This window comes from Triturus cristatus, chromosome 3_1 (genome assembly GCF_964204655.1).
Source record: "Triturus cristatus chromosome 3_1, aTriCri1.1, whole genome shotgun sequence".
Taxonomy (NCBI): Eukaryota; Metazoa; Chordata; class Amphibia; order Caudata; family Salamandridae; genus Triturus; species Triturus cristatus.
The window spans coordinates 378,113,944-378,135,743 of record NC_140583.1 but is presented as its reverse complement, the minus strand read 5'-3'; the positions used below and the strand labels follow the sequence as shown (position 1 = coordinate 378,135,743).

At 44.3% G+C, this 21,800-nt stretch overlaps 1 protein-coding gene across 1 annotated transcript in view; it reads left to right on the top strand.

The window, feature by feature from the left end:
- Positions 1–21,800, top strand: part of UNC13C (unc-13 homolog C) — a 1,458,878-nt gene that overhangs the window by 1,136,260 nt on the left and 300,818 nt on the right. Inside the window, exon 26 of the mRNA XM_085644160.1 lies at positions 10,805–10,893. Coding sequence (XP_085500286.1) covers positions 10,805–10,893 — 89 coding nt within the window. The remainder of the gene's footprint in view (positions 1–10,804; positions 10,894–21,800) is intronic.

Genomic DNA, 21,800 nt, shown 5'->3' with positions numbered 1-21,800 from the left:
TTCTTCCACTTGGAATGGGGAATAACATGTGGACATGGTTTTTCTAGGGCAAAATGTGCATGTGGATCGCGTTCTATGCAGAATAACAGGCCTTTTTTACCTCCTTATCTCAACCTGATTGAGTAGATGGTAATCCGAGTACCCAGCACTAGTGGCGGATTGGTGGCCATTCCATGCTCCCTCTTTGCCCTCAGACCTAGAATGTGATTGTACAGACACAATGCAATTTTACTGGGTGCACTTCCATACTGCTAGTCATCTGATTTCCCATAATCAATAATTCCTGGTTTGGGACCAGGGACACCAGGGCACGTGTGATAAGCCGGATCGGTACACCACTGTCGATATATCATTTGGCGGACCTGTAATCAGGCCCTTAGAACATCCTGAAACCTGTAAATAATTAGTGATAAAGTCATTTGTTAGCCATTAGGCCGGGGGAGTGCAGCATGAGCAACATGATCTAGTAGTCTACTGCACCTCTTAGATACTTGTATCCTGATAGTGACACTTTTCACATCAACAAACAGTGATGGCTGTGATATATGTGAAGCTTCTTTCACTACATACTGTTGGTCATCTGAAATGTATGCACCCACAGTATGTATGATAGTGTGTACACACACAGAAATCATTTCTACACTGTATGATAGCCTCGGAAGGATTTTTTGGTTGCTCGCTTCCTTTAAAATTGTATGTCAACCAACTATTATACAACCCAATTTGGTCAAGTAGAGCTACTTGCCTCCAGTAAAAACACGAATCAATGTTTTAGCAATAGATCTTTCTAAATGTGGTCTTGCCCTTTGCTTTCAAAAATCCTTTGCAATTGCAGTTTTTGCTATTTTATTTCTCCTCCTTCATAGAAGTAGAGCACCAGGCTACTCTCACAGATAGCATTATTATATCGGCAGTAGACATAATACAATGTTCCCTAGCTACCCGCAGCTGTAATAACTACTTTACTATTTCAATACATGCTTTTCATGCCTCTCCTCCTGCAAGTACATCCCCACTTATGTTCTACGTTCTCTAGGGAGACTTGCTGTCTCTTAAATATTTTTATTAATGCTATTGCGAACATTGCATTTTATTTTGACAATTTTACCAGGGATACTTGACAGAAAGTATTCTGCGGCGCAAATGTTCCCCAGTTAAATGAGCTGGTGCCTCGCTGGCGGTGGCTGTGCTGCTGTGGCGCGGATATTATCACTTGTGAGGCTATGTCCACACGCTGCTCCCTGTTTAAGGTACTGGTAGGCAGCAGGCTATTAGCACCCTGCTAACTCCATTTTCGGATTCAATATTAAGAGCAGCATTCATGAGGTAAGGGTGATATTCGCAGATCTGCAAGTTATGGAATCTTCCAACGGCGTTCTGAAGCATCCATTAGACGCCTCGACATCTACCAAAAACCTAAGCTCGAAATGAAAGGGGACTTCTAATAAGGAAGTAAGGCAGTTGGCATCTTAAATTCAGGCAATTTTGTGACCTCTGAGCTGCTAATGCCGGGACATCAAGATCAAACATGTGTGCTGTGACAGTGAGAGGGGAGTGAGACCCTGTTTGGATTCATTTCATTCATTCATTGGCGAATGTATCCGTTACGCTATAGAAATGTTTTCATTGTGTATCCGTTTTGATTTTGAGTATCGAAATTCGGTTTCATACACAAGGGTTAACAATGTGCTGGGAACCTAGATTTACAACTATATGCCGACTCTGAATAACTAAAAGAACAAGAATTCTGGCACACAGTCACTATTCATGCAGTGAAGTCGCTGCACACAATAAATGTAACGATTGCAATCAGCTCTGTAGATAAATTAATCCAGCATTTAAAGACACACAACTTAATATATGGAGAAATGAGGTATTCACGTCAATGGTAAGAACAAGTGTGAACACAACAGCCTCCCCTAAACCATTAAGAATTTCAACAATTGGATCACCTCTTGTGACTACTCCCTGTCCCCCCTCAAACACAACAAATCAAGATACAAAACCCAGGCCAGTTGGTACACTGAGAAACTCAGAACTGCCACAGCAAACAACGTGAGCGCATATGGAGAATGAGCTAGGACAATGCCGACAGGAGCACGTTCAAATCCGCCCTGAGATGCTACAAATAATAATCTGGACCACCAAAAGCGCTGTTCTGGGAGACTGAATCGATGCCAGCACTAACAGAAGAAAATAAATCTTCGCTATTATGAAAGATTTTAACTCACCATCGGCCGCCTCTAACTCAATCACTGCCTCGCAGGACCTGTGCCATAATCTGCATCAAAATCCCCATTATTTACAGCAACTTCATCCCGCATTCGCACCTGACAGACCTTGCCAAAGCCTTCCAATCATATCCGCAGAACCAATGCTAACCACATGGCCTGTCATCACCGCAGAAGAAACCGCTGCCACCATGAAGTCTATTCACTCACGGACCCCATCAAACCCATGTCCCCACTATGCCTACTCCACTGGGCTGCTTGCCTTCAGCTTCGTGCTCACACCCATTCTGAATGCCTCCACCTCTTACGGGACCTTCCCAGATGCTTGGAAACATGCTACTGTCCTCCCTTTCTGAAAACAACCCGCTGAAGACCCTTCAACGCCTGCCAATTACCGACTGATCCCTCTGTTACCATTTCTGGCCAATGTCTTAGAGAACATCATCAACAGACATCTCTCCAAATACCTGAATGACCACCAACAACTCAATACCACTCAGTCTGGTCAAAGACCAAACCACAGCACAGAAACGTCCCTCATTGCTGCCACAGATGATATCTGCATGACTCAGAACAGAGGAGACACAGCAGCTCTCATGCTCCTGGACCTCTCAGCAGCATTTGACACCATCAACTCAAATTAAACACTATCAATGAATCACTTTCTCGCCTGTAAACTACTAACATGTCTCTCACTCAAGCATGCTCCCAATAAAACAGTTTAAAGATCGGATTACATCTGGTTGAAAATTGTACGCAATCAAGCAGAATAGAATTACAACTACACTGGAAAATGATGCTCCTGTTTCAATTGGAATGGATTTAAGTCACTTTGTTGTGCCTTGGGGTTTTCTTCACTTTGTTCTCCAACACATTTAAATGGCTCTAACATCTGCCTAAGGTGCATGTTCCTTTCTTTTCTTGTTTCATGTTACAGGGAATAAAAGAGTAGACCATATTTGCACTCATTAATAAGAAAGAGTGCCACACCAAAATACATCACAGGCCGATTGCAATTGGGAAACTAAACAATGTGTTTAGGATCCCATCAGTGAATAATACAATTCTTTTTTTGCATCATTAAGATGACAGTGTATATTTTAGACACTTTTCAATCTCTGGCATTTCAGTGTCTCACCCACACACATGCCTGCATGTACACGCAAATACATACATGCATACATGTGTGCACATACTCAGTTGCACACACCATTTACCACTCTTGCACCCATCTATCCATCCATCTACCCTAAACTCATCCATTTATGCTTTGACTCATCCATCCCTACATCTAACGCTTATCTATCCTTTTGCTACTCCATCCATCTTACCTTTCACACCAGCCAGCCATCCACTCTTTCACTCATCCAACCATCCTTTTACTCAACCATGCACATATCCATTCACCCATCCATCATTCCACCCACCTTTCCACCCTTCCATCCAACCAGCCACCCGCCTGTCCATCCATCTATCCATACATCTATCCAGCCATCTATTCATTCATCACTCCCTCCCTCCATTTGTGCATTCATCCTTTCACTCAGCCATTCATCCACCATTCCACTCGGCCATCCACCCATCCTTGTACTTATCCATCCATCTATTCATTCATTAATCAATCCATCTAACCAACCACCCACCCACGCATTCATCCAACCATCCATCAGTCCATCCATCTATCCAGCTTTTCACTCAGCCATCCATCTATCCTTCCACTCATCCATCCATTCTTTTCTTCCATCCAACCATCTTGCCTTTTCTCCATCCACCCTTTAACTCACCCATCCTGCCACCTTTTCACTCACACATGCAACCATCCGTCCTTTCATTCACTTCCTCACCAACCCCCTGCACATAAATTATGAGTCTTATCCAGCTGAGCTGCAGACAGAAGAGACCCATCAAGCCCTACACCCTGCTGTAACTGTTAAAAAGGAGGTTTCACAATGCCCCTGCCTAGAGATACCAAATGAGGCTGATCTTGTTAATTTTGAAAGCACTTTTAGTACCCCAGGCACACTCCAGCAAAAGGGATAACCAATTTGGACCTTGCCACGGGAGAGGAAACTTCACATAAAAAGGGGAGTGGTTTAAGGCAAACATGAGGCCCTCCTGTGAGACGAGGATTTCAGCCATTTTTGAACTAGGTTTTCTGGGAATCCTTTTACAGTAAAGTGAAGAGGAAGCCCTGTAAAAGGTTGAGAAAATAGACAGCTAGCTAGGGGAAATCCTCCAATAATTAGTCAGTGAACAGTATAAGACTGGCCCCTCACCACCACTTTCTCTAAACGCTCTGGACCTGGGAAGGTATTGCCAGAAGCAATAACTCACAACTTTCCACTTCTCTCTGGTATCAAGGCAGTAGAACTATTCCAAGTTTTAGGTGGCTAACCTCCTGTGTGCCTGCTCTAGGGTCACATATATCAGAAGGAATTGTAATTCCAACAAAGTTCACCTTACCACACTTGTTTATTATATTCTCATTCTATTTGTGTACACATTCAGGGCTATAGTAGGTTAACCACTGTGCATAATTCTGCATTATTTCAAATGAGGACTTTGCAGAGCACTTATATTATAAATTGACACCTCTTCTCAATTGTAAAAATTAAGATTTTTTTCTTTTTCCCATTTAGTTTGTAATGGCCTGAAAATTGTATTACATTCATTCTAGTGTTTCTGCAGACACTGTACCCAATGGCAGGTCCCTCCAAAAGCATTGATAGCCCTTAGTGAATCCATAACTATCTCTTGAGTTTTCAATTTGTCGGGGTGACAGTTTCCTCAGTCCACTTCGCATTTATATACAAAATATATTAGTTCCTCTTCCTTGTCAATTGCAATTTAGGGCCCCATTAGGATGGCAGGCGAACTTCAGTACACCCGCAACCCTAGCGGTACTGGGACTGGCTGTCAGGGGTGCGGCAGTTCCGCACCGCCAATTAGTATGCAACTGCCACCCTGGCGGTCGCATCCCGCATCTTTATCATTGGGGTGGGTGCTGCTGTAACCAGCATCCGCCGCAATGCCAAAGAGGCATGTTGTGCATTGCCATGCACAACGTGACAGACAACATGTGGTGCCTGCCACTTTGTGCATGGCACTGAAGGGGGGTACTATAGGTACCCGACAAGTGCAGCCCCCGATACCTCCACTCCCCCGGGGGCCCGCAACCACAGCAATTCCTGCCTGCTTTTCCATGGCGGTGATGGCCTGAACCGCCAGGCATTATAATATGGATATTGTGCCCAGTTCCGCCCGGCCGGCAATTGTGACGATTGCCGACCGGCGGAAAAGCGGTGGACGGACTTTCCATCCGCTGCGGTACCCCCACCATGCTAATATGGCAGGGGGTAAATGTGGTTGTGATGGAGGGGCTAATTACCACCGCCGGCCGGGCGGTGGCGATCCGCCCGCCATCATAAATAGACCCTCTACAGTTTCCCATGGTAGTATTTTATTATACATAGACCAATCTCTAATTCTTCTTAATTCTTGTATTTTCCATGTCTATATTTTTTTCTGTGAAATTTGGGGGCATATTACTTTTACAGTAGTTGCAGCACGGTAGAGAAGAATTTTCAGAAACGGCCTTAGCTGCTGTTGTTTCTTGTGAAAAGTATGCATTCATTTTCTTTCGCATTTAGGATTTTGTATCTTTTACAATAGGTGGTCCAAATTGGGAAATTGTTTACATCCCATAAATTCTATAAAATAATCCTTGAATATCTTTAAATCATTTAAATTCTAGAATCTTGTATAATTTAATAGGAAGGAGGCAATATAATATTTCTTCCAATCTGGAAGAGCCATCCCACTTCTTCTGAGAGGAAGATGTAGTTTCAGAAGACTTGTAGTTTTCACTTAGTCAGAGCTCGGAGTCCAGGATGATTCCCCAATTATGTGCGTGGTCCGTTGGGGTGGGCGGGCTTCTGAGGGTGGGGGGCCACCAGGTGTCGTTCCAGGTGTTGGGGTTTGGGCCCATGATGAGTACTTCTGTTTTGTTGGTGTCTAGTTGTAGGCAGCTGTTTTTCATCCATTTAGCGACGGCTTCCATGCCTTCGTGAAAGTTGTGTCTGGCGGTGTTAGGTTCGTTGGATAGGGAGAGGATGAGTTGGGTGTCACCGGCGTATGACACAATGTTGAGTCCATAGGTTCTGACGATGGGGGCGAGTGGAGCCTTGTAGACATTGAAGAGCGTAGGGCTGAGGGAGGACCCCTGGAGGACTCCGCAGGTGGTAGGTGTGGGGTCCGAGAGATAAGGTTGGAGTCTGACCTGCTGCGTTCTACCGGAGAGGAAGGAGCGGATCCAGTCGAGGGCCCTGTCCTGGATCCCTGCGTTGTGGAGTCTGCGTATTAGGGTGCAGTGAGTGTCTTTGTAATGCAGCTGAGGGGTCGAGGAGGATGAAGGCTACTGTTTCTCCTATGTCCAGTAGAGTGTGGGTGTCAACTGTTGCGTCGAGGAGGGCGGTTTCCGTACTGTGGTTTTTTTCTGATGCTGGATTGGGAGGAGTCGAACATGTTGTGATTTTCGGTGAATGCTACGAGTTGGCTGTTGATGGCTATCTCGATGACTTTCGATGGGAACAGGAGCAGGGAAATGGGTCTGTAGTTCTTGAGGTCGGTGGCGTCCACCGAGGATTTCTTCAGGAGTGGGTTGGCCTCGGCATGATTCCACTCGTCGGGGAACGAGGCGGTCGCCAGGGAGAGGTTGATGGTGTGGCAGAGCCTGGGTGCAATGTTGTCGCCGGCTCAATTGAAGATGTGGTGGGGGCAGGGGTCCGTGGGGGCCCCGGAGTGGATTGACTTCATCTTCTTCATTGTAGTTCAATTGTAAAATCTGAAGGAGAGTTTCTTGTTTAGTGTTAGAGAGCAGGATTTCAGCCACATTATGGAGTCTGACTACATCTTCGAGCTTGCCCTGCTGGAAGATTATGAGAACTGAAAAAAAAGTGACTAAACCTGAAGGTGAAACCTTGGACTTGAGCTGAACCAGTGATTATGCCTCCTCGGCAGATACAAACTCCAGCTTTGTCATGAAAACAGCTTTTGGTGCCAAGACCAAGGTCTTTAGTTGGAGCCAGACAATGACGTAAATGACTTTGAGGGACCCTTGCCTACCTAAGACGTGGATGTTTGCCCACTGAAAGATTTCGACTTCCATTCCATCTCTGAGGCTAATTCATAATGTGAAACCATTTATCAGGACATCCTGCCTGGTGTATCAGATCTCAACTCCATAGAACTCACCGTAGGATCACGCTTATGTCTCAGCCATCTGCAAACTAATGTTTTTCAATGGTGCTTTACTTTTTCAATATACTTTTTGCCTTAAACCTTTCAAAATTCATATCTCTGGTTACTGTTAACTGATTTTAACAAACTTGATTTCTTTTTGCTCATTAAGTTTATTTTGATGTGTTCCTTACTTTAAAATGGGTGGTACTTCATGAACTTAACAAACATTTCTCCCCAGAATTCCGTGCTGCTTGTGCCATAGCTGCCAGGGGTTGACTGGAGTTCAGTTTAGCAGAATGTTTATACCTTGGTTAGAACTTCTTTTTCCTGAGTAATAAACACATTAACCTGGAGGTAACAAGGGAGCACCTTGAGGAACATTCAACCTTCATCTCGGATGACTGGAAGAATGCAAGCTACACACATTGTGAAATGTTTATAATGTTACATCAGATCGCCAAGTGTTTCATTGGGAACTATGCACCATCGCTGGCTCACATGAGAGTAACTATAGTCACAAAGATATTGGTGGTTGGTCCCAATGAACGTATGTGCCTTTAGCCTGTGTCAAGAACAAAAAAAAGTTTTGACAAAAAGAGAATTATTTATTTCCTATGTGAGGTATCCTGTTTGTCTTGTTATGTGTGGATCCATTTATCATAATGGTTAGCACACATACACAGTTGGCAATTTTTAGTATGCTCACACATTTTAACCAGTGGCTGTAGTGCATTACTGAACTGATATATGTGACGTGGGAATCTGTGCAAAATTTGTGACAGGTGAATGTGTTAATAGGCTCTATTAATAAAAAAGTACAAAAAGTATTAGAATATATAAGGCCTGATTGCGACTTTGGCGTTCTTCCAGCAGGCCAACTCGTCAGCGCCCTGCTGCAAGACCGCCAAAGCCCTCTGTTGTCTGCCCACCAAATTAGGAGCTTTCTCCTGGTCGGCAGTCCTGTGGTGGCAGGCACATGGCAAAGCCTTACAAAGGCCTTACAAAGGCCTTACAAAGGCTTGTATGTGAGCATTAGAAAAACATGGCTGTGGAACAGCCCCAGCGCGTTCCTGTCCGGCATGGACTGATAACTTCATGCTATGCAGGAACTGAAGGTGCATGTATACAGGGAGGCACACCATGTGCACACATTCATGCATCCCGTGGCCCTGACACAACAGGTTCCCTTGCCTCCACACTTTTCATGGCGGGCTCACCGCCATGAAAACTGTGCCAGTGAGTACACTCGTAATATGCTTCACTGTTCCACAGTGGCTTGGCGGCACCAAGCATATTAAGGGTCTCAGACCACTCCGCCACCGCCGAGGATCTTGGAACCCCAGCTGTTGCAGTGGTTCTTTGGCGGTCCGACTGCTAAACTCCTAATAGGGTGGTCAGACCGCCACAGCGTCTATGGCTATCCATAGGACTGCTGTAGTTGTAATCTAAAGGGCAAAGTAAGTGGTTTTATTTATTTATTTAATATTACTTATCCCTTCGCCTGTAGACTTCCCCTACCCTCCACCCCATCCCCGCTCCCCCGCTCCACCGCCTCACCGCTCTTACCTGTGAGAGTTGCCACTGGTCACAGTATGTCTGTTCTCTGTTCTGGATTAAATATTTAAAAAAAATAATGGTGAATAATGATGCTTCAAGCAATATATCTGCTAATCTCATTAAAATAATGTATTAAGTGTAACATAGGATGAGTTTCATAATCAAAAGCGTGCATATAGTTTCATGAAAGTTATACTTTAAGGTAGTTTGTGTGAATATTTCCATGTTAGGAGCGCTCTTAACTTTTAACAAATTGTGCTGTGCATGTCCTAGCAACAGACTCTCCCCAAGTATTCGAGCAGCATGTTTATGAATCGATTGCATGCCTTGTTGGTTAGGAGGAAATGAAGTACTTGCTGTGGTTGCTGATTTTGTTGAACGTGGTTATAAGTCAAGAAAATGTTTTCTCATACTTAGACCATGAGGCAGAAACAGTCTTCAGTGCTGCAGAACCTGTCTCATAATTTGTCGGGCTCGCGTGAATGACGTACTAGTTAGGGCGGATTCCTTTTTCTATAGTTGGCGTTCATGTAGTGCGCTCACACATTGGATCTGTTGGTTCTTTTGTAACACCAATGTGATATGTAGGTCTCTGACTCAGGTAGATGACTTTTAATTAATGTGCTTAGCATTTTGTGTGTGTGTATGCAATACTCTCGTGACTTGGGATGGGATACAACTTGGTATGGTGCATCATTTATACTGTTGTCTACTCCCTCCAACACATATGATAAGGGTAAAAAGACGTGATCAGAGAAAGAAACATCATTCTGAGCGAAGCTCAGTGTTTGAAAATATCCCTGCAACTCACATACAAAGGAAAATGTTGAGTGTGTGAATGACTTTTGTTTAGGGACATTCAGTAATCTTCAACTGTAGACCTGACATAGCTCTAAAAGTAAACATCGTATTCTTCTGTTGAACTATGACCCATCAAACATCCGACGCAAAACCCAGCAACTCCGCCACAACTCAGAATCAAACCTGCAAGGTTTACATAGTCAGTTGTTTTTCTTTAGTCAATCAGTGTCGTTTTCCCTTCACGGAACAGGTTTCTGCCGCCAGGTAGCTAGTAATTGACATGCACAGACTGGCAGCCTTTGCTCTTGCTATGCATTAGTGAGAAGTCAGGCTGGCTAGAGAAATCCCGAAAGACACCTTTATGTAAGACGTGAGCCCGCGTGAAATGAGTCTAAAAAAACAAGAATGATCAATACCTTCTGCCATAATGAATAGCCCATCTGCAAGTCATTTTTTAATCAATAGAGCAGCACGTCTTTGTTTATCAAATTAGTCTTGGACGTGTGGAGAAAACTATGGAAACCATTTCCAATTACCATAAATTACAGTTTATAGATTTTTTAACATAACATGAGCATTAACCAATATTTGTAGGCCTGGCTGCTTACTGAACAGCTCGTTTTTGCCACGAGCGGGCAAAGTGTAAAAACCCGGTAAGGCTTGTTTTAGCATTCATATCCATGCAACGCTTCAGCTTGGATAACACTGGTAGTAAAATCATAAATGTTGTGTTAAATAGAATTGCAGTGTTTCAGCGTGTGAGCAGGTTAGTCGAAGCCGCGCTGTTCTATGGAAGGGCTGCCTTTAGCACGTAGCATATATTTTGGTAGACTGCGATTTGAAATGCTCCGATGTTTTTGCAAAAGGCAGTTCGAGTTTCCTCACCTTCCTCCAGGGATTACGAGGAGATTTTGTGTTTTTGTTTAGATGCTTTGACATGTTCTGCCGTTAACTCGTGTTGTTGTTTTTGACAGCTGGACCCGGAGGCTAGCAGTCTTCTTAAAGAGCTTCAAGTTAAGCTGAATGCCGTTCTGGATGAGCTCAGCTGTACATTCGGCGCCAGGTAACTCACAATTTGCATATGTAGATGCCATCATCTCCCTCCATGGTGTCATCACTGACAAGGTCAAGTAGCTGTGCACTTGGCATGGATGCATGGCATGTACGGGGGGCGTGTGTTTGTCGGCGCGTGGCTCTCAGGTCGCTTCCTGCATATTGTCATTCGTCCCTGGGCTGAGACCAACAGGTCCACTGTGTTTATCAGCAACACATCCACAAAGTGCTGTGTTTATCTGACTTCTCTGTCAGAATAAGTGCCCTTCCTCTCCGCTGTAATGTTGTCATTATGCACAAACATGGACTTGCTTGAATATGTCAAAGGCTTAATACTGATATTCCTTAAAATGAGGCTTTTATTGTTTTTTTTGTTAACGCATTTACTAGAGCGCCGTAAGGAGCGCATCAGAAACAAGCATTTGCAATGCAATAGGTCTCGCAATTGTGAGAGTTTGAGCTATTGGCATTGTAAATGACAATGCCTTTTATTGAAAGGCATTGTCATTTACAATGCCAATAGCTTAAACTCTCGCAAATGCGGAACTATTGCATTGCAAATGCTTGTTTTTTAAAAGGCACAGATGGGATGCACAGGAAGAGACAGGTTACTCAGAGACACAACAAGAGTCATCTGGGCACAGCAGTGATGTAACAAAAGCAGAGGTGGCCCCCCTGCAAGGTACACAGAGGGGCCCCGCTCTGGATTTAACCCGGAGCTCTAAGGCCTTAGTACTGTGCTGAGGGGGCCCCTTTCAGCTCAGGCCCCCCCCCGCACCACGGGGGATGCGGGGGCCTGTGTTACACCCCTGGGGCACGGTGGTGCATGCCTGTATTTGCGGTAGCACATTAAATCCAGACCTATTGCCTTTGCCAAGCAGTGCTCCCTGGTGAAATGAGAGTCTCTTCCGAGAAATGAAGGCGTCCTCCCACTGAAAGCACCGAAGATCTGCTGAGAAGTGCTTTTGTGCTGGAAGCATTGCAGGTCTGCTGAGAAGTGCAGTTACATTCCAACAGAAAGCATGGTAGGGCTGCCGAGAAGTGCCAGTACCCTCCCACTGAAAACTTTGCAGGTCTGTTTATAAGTGCCGTTACCCACCCACTGAGAGAATTGCACGTTTGCTGTGAAGTGCAGGTACTCTCCCACTGAGCGTATTGTAGGTCTGCTGAGGGGTCCAGTTACTGTCCCACTGACAGTATTGCAGCTCTGCTCAGAAGTGCAGTTACTCTTTCAGTGAGTATTGCAGGTCTGCTCTACTCTCCGGCTGAAAGCATCCACTGTAGGTTTGCTGAGATGTACTATAACTTCCCTCCTACTGAAGGAGTTCTCTCCTTGCAGAACAGAGTAGAGATGCTTCCCGTCTCATTGTTGCACCCTAATGGACGGCACAGGTATTGTCTCTTGCAACAAAAACACTAGCCGAGGACTGACTGTGCGACTCATCCACAGCACTCACTGAGTCTCCCGGGAGTTTCCAGCACCCCATATAACTGATAGGGTTGAAACCTGTGCAGCGCTTTCAAACATTTAAATGTAAACAATTCAAAAAGGACTATTTGCACCAGAAACACTGCGCAGCAAGAAGCCGGTGGTTAACATCACACGCTGCGTCCTGGTTACTAAGCCATTGGATGGGAATGAATGGGACAGTGACGACTGACTTACATAATGTTATATAACACCATGACGTTGCGTTTTATATAGCGCTTACTACATCACCCTGGCCAATATAATGTGTCATCTCTTAAAAGCAAAAAATATAAACAAGGAAACCCTATTGATCAGACGGGACCAAGGGTACACGGTTATTTAGAAGAAACAAGGTCCCATTCAAAAATAGATACAATTTTAAATATCACAATTTTCCAATCAAAAATTGGATTTAATGTTTTATTCAGAAGATAAATTTAAGATTTAATACAGTTGCTAAGAACAAGTATGCACGTGGTGAAATAAGTGAGCAGCCCGTGAGTAGTAAAGGAAATCAGCCGATTTCCTAACCGCAGGCAAGTGACTTAAAAAGTGACTTTTGGTGTATCTGAAATAAAGATTATTTAAAGTCACAATTGAGAAACATCTCATACTCTGAATAGAAAATTCCAGTGTAACATCAAGAGATTAGAGATGTAGGTCGACGACGTTTCGATCCCCAATTAGATGGTGGGATCTCTTCAGGACTAACAAGGTAATGGAATGCCTGGGAAAGTGAGCCTGGGTGGGTAAGGAAGAGGGGAGAAAAAAAGGGGAGTTAAAAATGCGGGAAAAGGAAAGGTAAAGGAGTTGTGGGTAATAGCATAGTGTGGTGCATTGAAGCATAAACTTATGCCGGAGGGGGAGAGCAGTGTATATCTAAAGGATAATAGTAAGAGGGATTGAAGGTGAGGGAATTTACCGGAGTGGGGGTGTGAGTGACGGAAATAACCGAAGGTAGGGATAACCAGAAGGGGCGTAGGATGAGGTGGTGCCATGAGAAGAAGGGAGGAGGAAAAGGAAGATGAACTTAATATACAGGGGACAGCTGAAAGGCAAATAAATGCAGGAGCCGTACTAGGCACGTTGTTCAAATGCAGGAGACAATGCAAATCATTGCGCACGTTGCTCGATAGCAGTTCTGGAGAGGTGAGGGGTACTGCTGTGTTAGATAGGGAGAAGGGTGGGAGAATAAGGAGTGAGGGAGTGTCACTGTGTCTTTCTGGTGCCAGGGGAGGGGAGGGGAGGGTGATAATTACCTGGAGGGTTGATGCTCCAAGCGCTCCTGGATGAGCCTGTGCGGGGGGCACAGTCGTAAAGGAACGAGCGGTGGTTGTTCTAATGGCGGGAAAAGGGGAGGGAAACGGTAAGGAATTGCCGAGAATGGCGAATAGTAAAACCAGAGCGGTGGCCGGTAGTGATATAGGATCGTAATTACCTGGTGTTAGTAATATGGTAAACCCTCAGCTATCTCAATCTGCCCACAATTTCGCCCATATTACTAACACCAGGCCTCACCACAACAACGTACCTAGTACCACCATGCCTGCCCCAGAAGCCATTCCTATTTTTAACCTTTCCAATCACCAACTCTCGGAGAATGAAATTACGGTACTAAGCAAAGGTCTTTCATTCGTCCCTACCACTAGACCAGACTTCCTACAACTACAGATCGAACTGCTACGGTTCTTTAGGAAAATACGCCTACAAGCATTCTTTCAAGATACTCCCCATATTCCTTCCACTGCTTTCACGACATTCCGCCCTCCCTCAACTTTCGCCCCACCCAACAACAGTATTCCAGCTGAGATAGTCACCTTCGAAAAACTTATTCTTAAGGAAATCTCAGAGCTTGAACACACACGCAGATTTATTCCATACAACCTCACAATTCAAGAGAAGTCTGCTTTACAAGAACTCAAACATATGGACAAGTTAATTATCAAGCCTGCTGATAAGGGTGGAGGGATTGTTCTCCAAGATATAGATATATACAAACAAGAGATTCTAAGGCAACTATCTATACCTGAACACTATCTAAAACTTCCCTGTGATCCCACCAGTGAGATACAAAAACTGATCCTCGATGCTACAGAGGAGGGCATTCATCAAGGCTACCTGAGTAAAAAGGAATATCTGTACCTTAATACGAAATCTCCACGTACACCGGTTATTTACACCCTACCGAAGATTCATAAAAACGCCACCACCCCCCCGGGACGACCTATCGTCTCTGGGTGCGGTTCCATACTTGAACCCCTTGGGAATTACATTGATTTTTTCATTAGGGACTTTGTACCCCAAACATCTTGCTATATCAAGGACACCATGGCTATGGTGAATCTTGTAGAAGAACTCCCCTTTGACCCTCTTAACCATCTACTATGCACCCTTGATGTGGAATCTTTATATACAAACATCCCTCAAGAGGAAGGCATTGACATAATTGGCATTACCCTCAACTCCAGACCCCAACCCCACGCTGTCCCTACCTCTTTTATCATAAAACTCCTCAAAATTTGTTTGACTAGGAATTTTTTCTTATTCGATGGTAACTACTATCAACAAGTGAAGGGTACCAGTATGGGGGCCGTTTTTGCTCCAAATTTTGCCATACTTTATATGGATTGGCTTGAAACACACTGCATACTATCTCCCATGAATCCCTTCAGAAATTCCATTCTAGAATGGAAGCGGTACATCGACGATATTTTCCTGATCTGGAACAACAGTGAAGAGAACCTATCTCAATTTAAGGATTGGCTCGACTCACACTGCAATGGCCTCAAATTCACTGCAAATAATAGCAGAAATGAGATTGCCTTTCTTGACCTATCCATTATAGCTTACAATGGCGGTCTTTATACCACACTTTATCGCAAACCCACAGAAAAGAACACCCTACTATCCTACAACAGCCATCATCCCAGAGCCTTACGAGACTCCCTTCCCTACTCACAATTCCTTAGGATACGCCGCAACTGTTATCTTAAGAAAGACTATTTTGCGGAGGCCTCCACCCTTTCCAAAAAATTGACCAACAGAGGCTACCCACGTAAACTTGTGAAAAAAGCCCTCAAAAGGGCATGGTACTGCCCAAGGGAAACCCTACTTAGTCCCAAAGAAAAAAGAAGGGACGATAGGATAGTCTGTGTGACCACTTTTTCACCTATCTCTAACTCAGTTAGGAAGAGTATTCTTAAACACTGGCCTACAATTAATGCCGGCAGTTTGAAGTTTGAACGCCCTCTTTTCGCTTTCAAAAAAAGCAAAAACATAAAAGACCATCTTGTCAGGGCCGCACTCCCCACCAAAACTAAGGACCAATCCCTCAGAGGTGCCTGGGGTCTACCACCACTATTAGGCCATTTTAAGTGCGGGAACTGTAGTGTGTGTAACTTCACTAAAGACACGAAAAAATTTGTGCATGGTAATACTGATGTCACTCTTTCACATTTCTCAAATTGTAACACTGCCAATGTGATATATGCAATTACCTGCCCTTGTGATTTGATTTATGTTGGACAAACAACCCAAAAAATCAGGATCCGGATTTGCCAGCACAGAAGTCGTATACGCTGTAAAACACCAAATGCGCCACTTGTGGACCACTTCATCACCCTGAACCACACAGAGGACGACATCAAATGGCAAGTCATTAACGTAATACATCAACCCATAAGGAACACTAACATTGCTGCTATTCTGGATAAAGAAGAACTTAAATGGATAATTCGTACTGACAGTTTACACACCGGGCTCAACCGCCTGGAGGACTGGTCCAATCTTCTGTAATATTATCATTGTATGAATTATCTGTACACCTACTGTGACTGACTTTAATCCCAAGCCAACGAAACCAACAACTACCCCTTTCCCCCCCCCCCCCCCCCCCTTTAACCATATATCCCCTTTATTCTATTTCTAATCCAAACCCCGCCCCCCCCACCGTTCCCCCTCCTCCCCTTTTCCCGCACTCACTGCATTCTACCCCCCACCCCAACACTTCACTCCCTTGCCATCAGTGCCTTTTCTTTCCCCCTTTTCACCCACCCCATATCTTATTTACTGATTCATCGTCCTTCCTCCCCTTATTACCTTTCCCTACTTCTCCTGGTCCCTCCTGCTTATTTCCCCTATTTTTTAATTTATCTTATCACTGCTCGCCGTGACCCTCTCTCTGGTGCACTGCACCTTCTCCTCTTTCCTCTCTGTATCCACATGACACTGCTCCCCTTCCGTGTCCTTTCTCCCTTTTCACATTATCCACATTCAGGACACGCCCCCACCTCCTACATAGGAGACTTCTTTATGACTGCCCCTTCCGGTCCGTCACTCGCTGCAGACCCGGAACCTCCATTCGAGTATCGTCCTCGCAACGTAGATTGTGCAGACTGAGCCGATCTCCATTCAGGTAATACAATCACCTCACTTACGGTCACTGGTTCCCTGTCACCCTTCTTTCCTGTCCGCCTCAGCAGCAACCATTCTAATTATTCCTACCCCTAGATCCGCCATCATGGGCTGCCTCTAATTCCTTCCGGTATGAAGTTTCACTTACACGCGGATAATTATTTCCGGTTTTGCCGCACCAGGAAGAGTCCATACTGACCTTGTTCCAATACCAGGTAATTACGATCCTATATCACTACCGGCCACCGCTCTGGTTTTACTATTCGCCATTCTCGGCAATTCCTTACCGTTTCCCTCCCCTTTTCCCGCCATTAGAACAACCACCGCTCGTTCCTTTACGACTGTGCCCCCCGCACAGGCTCATCCAGGAGCGCTTGGAGCATCAACCCTCCAGGTAATTATCACCCTCCCCTCCCCTCCCCTGGCACCAGAAAGACACAGTGACACTCCCTCACTCCTTATTCTCCCACCCTTCTCCCTATCTAACACAGCAGTACCCCTCACCTCTCCAGAACTGCTATCGAGCAACGTGCGCAATGATTTGCATTGTCTCCTGCATTTGAACAACGTGCCTAGTACGGCTCCTGCATTTATTTGCCTTTCAGCTGTCCCCTGTATATTAAGTTCATCTTCCTTTTCCTCCTCCCTTCTTCTCATGGCACCACCTCATCCTACGCCCCTTCTGGTTATCCCTACCTTCGGTTATTTCCGTCACTCACACCCCCACTCCGGTAAATTCCCTCACCTTCAATCCCTCTTACTATTATCCTTTAGATATACACTGCTCTCCCCCTCCGGCATAAGTTTATGCTTCAATGCACCACACTATGCTATTACCCACAACTCCTTTACCTTTCCTTTTCCCGCATTTTTAACTCCCCTTTTTTTCTCCCCTCTTCCTTACCCACCCAGGCTCACTTTCCCAGGCATTCCATTACCTTGTTAGTCCTGAAGAGATCCCACCATCTAATTGGGGATCGAAACGTCGTCGACCTACATCTCTAATCTCTTGATGTTACACTGGAATTTTCTATTCAGAGTATGAGATGTTTCTCAATTGTGACTTTAAATAATCTTTATTTCAGATACACCAAAAGTCACTTTTTAAGTCACTTGCCTGCGGTTAGGAAATCGGCTGATTTCCTTTACTACTCACGGGCTGCTCACTTATTTCACCGCGTTCTTAGCAACTGTATTAAATCTTAAATTTATCTTCTGAATAAAACATTAAATCCAATTTTTGATTGGAAAATTGTGATATTTAAAATTGTATCTATTTTTGAATGGGACCTTGTTTCTTCTAAATAATCTCTTAAAAGCAGGCAAAACGCTGCGCAGCAAGAAGCCGGTGCTTAACATCACACGTGGAATGCAGCTATTAAGCCCCCTGTATGGAGAGAGTGGCGCGCTGCATAAATGCCCTATAGCATATCATACATATTAGCCATATTTTTTTATGTTTTAATATGTTTTGGTGCATACCGTGAAACACCGGGTGAAATTAAGCCCCTGTATGGAGAGCGCGGCGTATTGCACAACTGCCATATAGCATACCGCGGGTACCTTGTGTTGAAACAACTGCGAGAGGGAAGTTTCAGGCATTCTTCAAGTTGATTTTTGTGCTCAGGACAACATTTTCATTACTGCTGTTGTAAAACATGGCACACGGCTCTGCTGTGTATTATTATTTAATAAACTAGGACAAAAACAGTGACGAAAAAGGTTCTTTGGGGACTGCTTTCAATTACAACAAGCATTTCAAAGAAAATCCGGGCGGAAATCAATTAGTAACAGGATACTAGTTTAATCCAGGGCGGCAGCACCTGGAAAGGCCATAAATTCCATTAGCAGATAACCACAAGGCATTACAGATGAAAAAGTGACCATTTAAAAAATAATGTAACAAATATAAATCTTATTACATAGTAGATGTACAATGATGATTTGCAAATGCAACTGCACTATACATTGCGTACTACAACCTGGAGAGCATGAGACGTAATGTTAATACTTCAAAGCTCGCGATATATATAAAAGAGAATCCATCTGGGGGCCTTTTTAGGATTACACGTTAGAATAATGTTCTTGAATCGAAGGACCCGATTGTGTTGCATCGGGGATTATTTTGTTATTGGTGGGTACTGGCTAGATCTGCAGACCTGGCTGTAAGGATACCATCCGTGCACTTTACAAATGGCATTTCCACTATAGTAGGGGCACTTCTGACTTGAAGTGCTGTTCATAAACAAGTTTGGAGTGTTGGGTATATTTCAGAAAGAGTTGCAGAAATTAGGATAAGAGAAAATGTGCAATTGTGTCATTGGGGCGTTTCACTTTATAGATGATTTATAACGATAGGCATTATTTACATTTTGAAACACAAGGATATAAAGTGATGTTTAAAGTCTGTCATTATCGTTGCCAAGTGCCTAACCTCGGGTTCAAACCCAGGTCTTTAAGGTCAGCAATTTAGTAGAGAGCGGAAATCCGATTCACACAGCGCTCTCTCGAAAACGCAGGATTAAATCCACACAAGTCGGCGCGAGACACAACTGAACGCGCACAATGCTTCTAAAAGGGCCCGGGGAGTCTTACCAGAATACATTACAAGTCAATGCTGGGCAGAGCGAGGCGGTGAGGAGGGCACGGAGATCGCTTGGCACAGCCCTGCGGGTCTGCAGAGAATGTAACCGGATCGCTGGGACGAGTTTCTAGAGCGATTTTCTTCCGACATGTTGGCACCTCTGCGCACATGAGCTTAAGTCTGGAATTCGGCAGTCCAAGTCCAAACAAGCATTGGCCGCGGGACGCAGGAAGCTTGTAGTAATGAAAAACAAGCGTTGGCCGTGATCGCGATCAAAGCGGCCGTGCGGTCGCAAAAGTGAAAGTAAGGGCGGCGCGCGTGCCCGCGCAGATGCACTGTACCTCTAGGCTGGCCTGGTAGCACTTTTTGGAGCCCACATACAAAATGTCTCTTCGAGCCAGCGCAAGCGCTGGGGCTCAGCGAGACCTAAAAAGCAGCTCATTGTAGATGCTGTTGGCAGTTCTTGCAGAGTTTGTTATAGGGGTTTTCTGCGAGGCTCATTGCTGGCAGCATGAACGCCGAGGGTGACATTACAGAGTGAATGAATACTGCAGAGGGAATTTCCACTGGCAATAACATTATAAACGATTACCATATCGTGGTACCTTTTCCTGTGGTCAAAGCTCGCATTGTAAAAACGTAATACAGTCTCCACACACACTATTGCAGTCCAGAGTCAATGAGTGAATTCCAGGGGCCATGTTGCAAAACCCTTTTCTATCGTTACTTCAGTGTTTTTCTTGACCAGATGTGTTCTCCTTTCCAGGCAGTGGTAGCTGGTTCTAGTTTTGACACATTTAACACTATCTCAGAGCCCACATTCTTTGCGTGACACTTTCTTTCCTTTTAGTGGCATAGGTCTCGGCGGGAGTGATACCAGTACCACCAAACCAATGCATGTTGCAATGGTTCTTATATCATTTTTGGGAATTCATCCAAGGGCACTTTACCGCTGGACAATGTGTTGCACTTCTTTCATGGGCGTGTCAAGATAGGCATACTCAGTTGTCAGCACCTAATCCAAACAAGTTCTTCTGAATGAGGGCATTGCTATTCGGATGCAGTTTACTTGGGCACAGAGATTGGTCATTTGATAGATTAATGGTAAACATGTTCATTTTCATGACGTCTGAATTTTTTAAACAAGGAAGCAATTAAATATTCAGCGTCCCCATCTGTGTGTGTGAAGTAACAGGGTCCTATCCTGAAATTGATTTTAATTATTTGCTTTTATCGATGTTTAAATTATTTTGATGGGCTTTGCGGTGATTTACTCGTTTTCCATACACAAATCTATGACTAAAACCAGATTGTGTTAATTACTGCAAAAAATGGCGTTAGTGCATTAATGGTGATGTTTTCATTGTATGGTATATAATGCACCTAGGGGCATATCAACAACAACCAGCGATAATTATCGCTGAGCGCACTTAGCGCTCGGATAATTATCGCCGGCTAGCGCCGATTGTTATCGCTGAGATAGCGTGCTATTAGCAACGCTTATCTCATCAGCGATTAAAATTCTAGCGCTAACTGGCTAACGTGAGATTATCGCTGGAAACCCAGCGATAATCTCACGTTAGCTAGTTGATAGGGACTCACAAACTTAGCCATGATATCCACCTTCCATAGGATATCATGGCTAAGTCAGTCCTGAAGCAGGCGTAAGGAAAGTAGCGATAACAGGGGTTATCGCTACTTTTCCTGACGCTATGCTTCATAGCATTAGGCTTGCTGATAGGAGAAATGTCGCTTAGCGACATTTCTCCTGTCATGCCAGGTCAGGAACGCCCACTTTGCATCTCATTAGAGATTCAAAGCTGGGCGTTAGGAATCCTGACGCTAAAGCAAGGTTTCACGCGTTAGCGTGGCCTTGCTAATTAGGCGAAAAAATTATCGCCGCTTTTCGGCCGAAAACGGCCGCAAAAGCGGCGATAATTTTTTATCTCCTGCTTGTTGATATGCCCCCTTGTTGGGAAAATATTTACGTTTTTCTCGCACTTTTGTTCCTTAAGGATAGAATATTTCCTGATTTTCCACTTTTCAATGTGAGAAGTTAGGAAGTGTTGATTTGGGTAAATAGCTACGTCAACCACTAATACTAGCAAATGAATACAACCCTGCATTCAGGAACATGATATAGTGCACATTATAAATGCAAAGTAAAACCGTGCTTGAATTTTAGTTACAGCTAGATAGACTTTTTTAAATTTCATTTACATTTCACAGTGCATTTTAACAGCGACAGAGACACTGAAAATCCACTTTACTATGTTGTAACAAATTGCTTCTTTTTATATGATCAGCCCAATTCTTTTTATACGGATGCTGTTCTGTTTTTTTTAACTGTAAACCGAGATCCTGCTAACCAGGCCCCAGTGCACATGTGCTGAACCCTAAAACTTGTGGAATTGGTTAATAATCCTGTTTGGCGCCTTCAATTCAACAA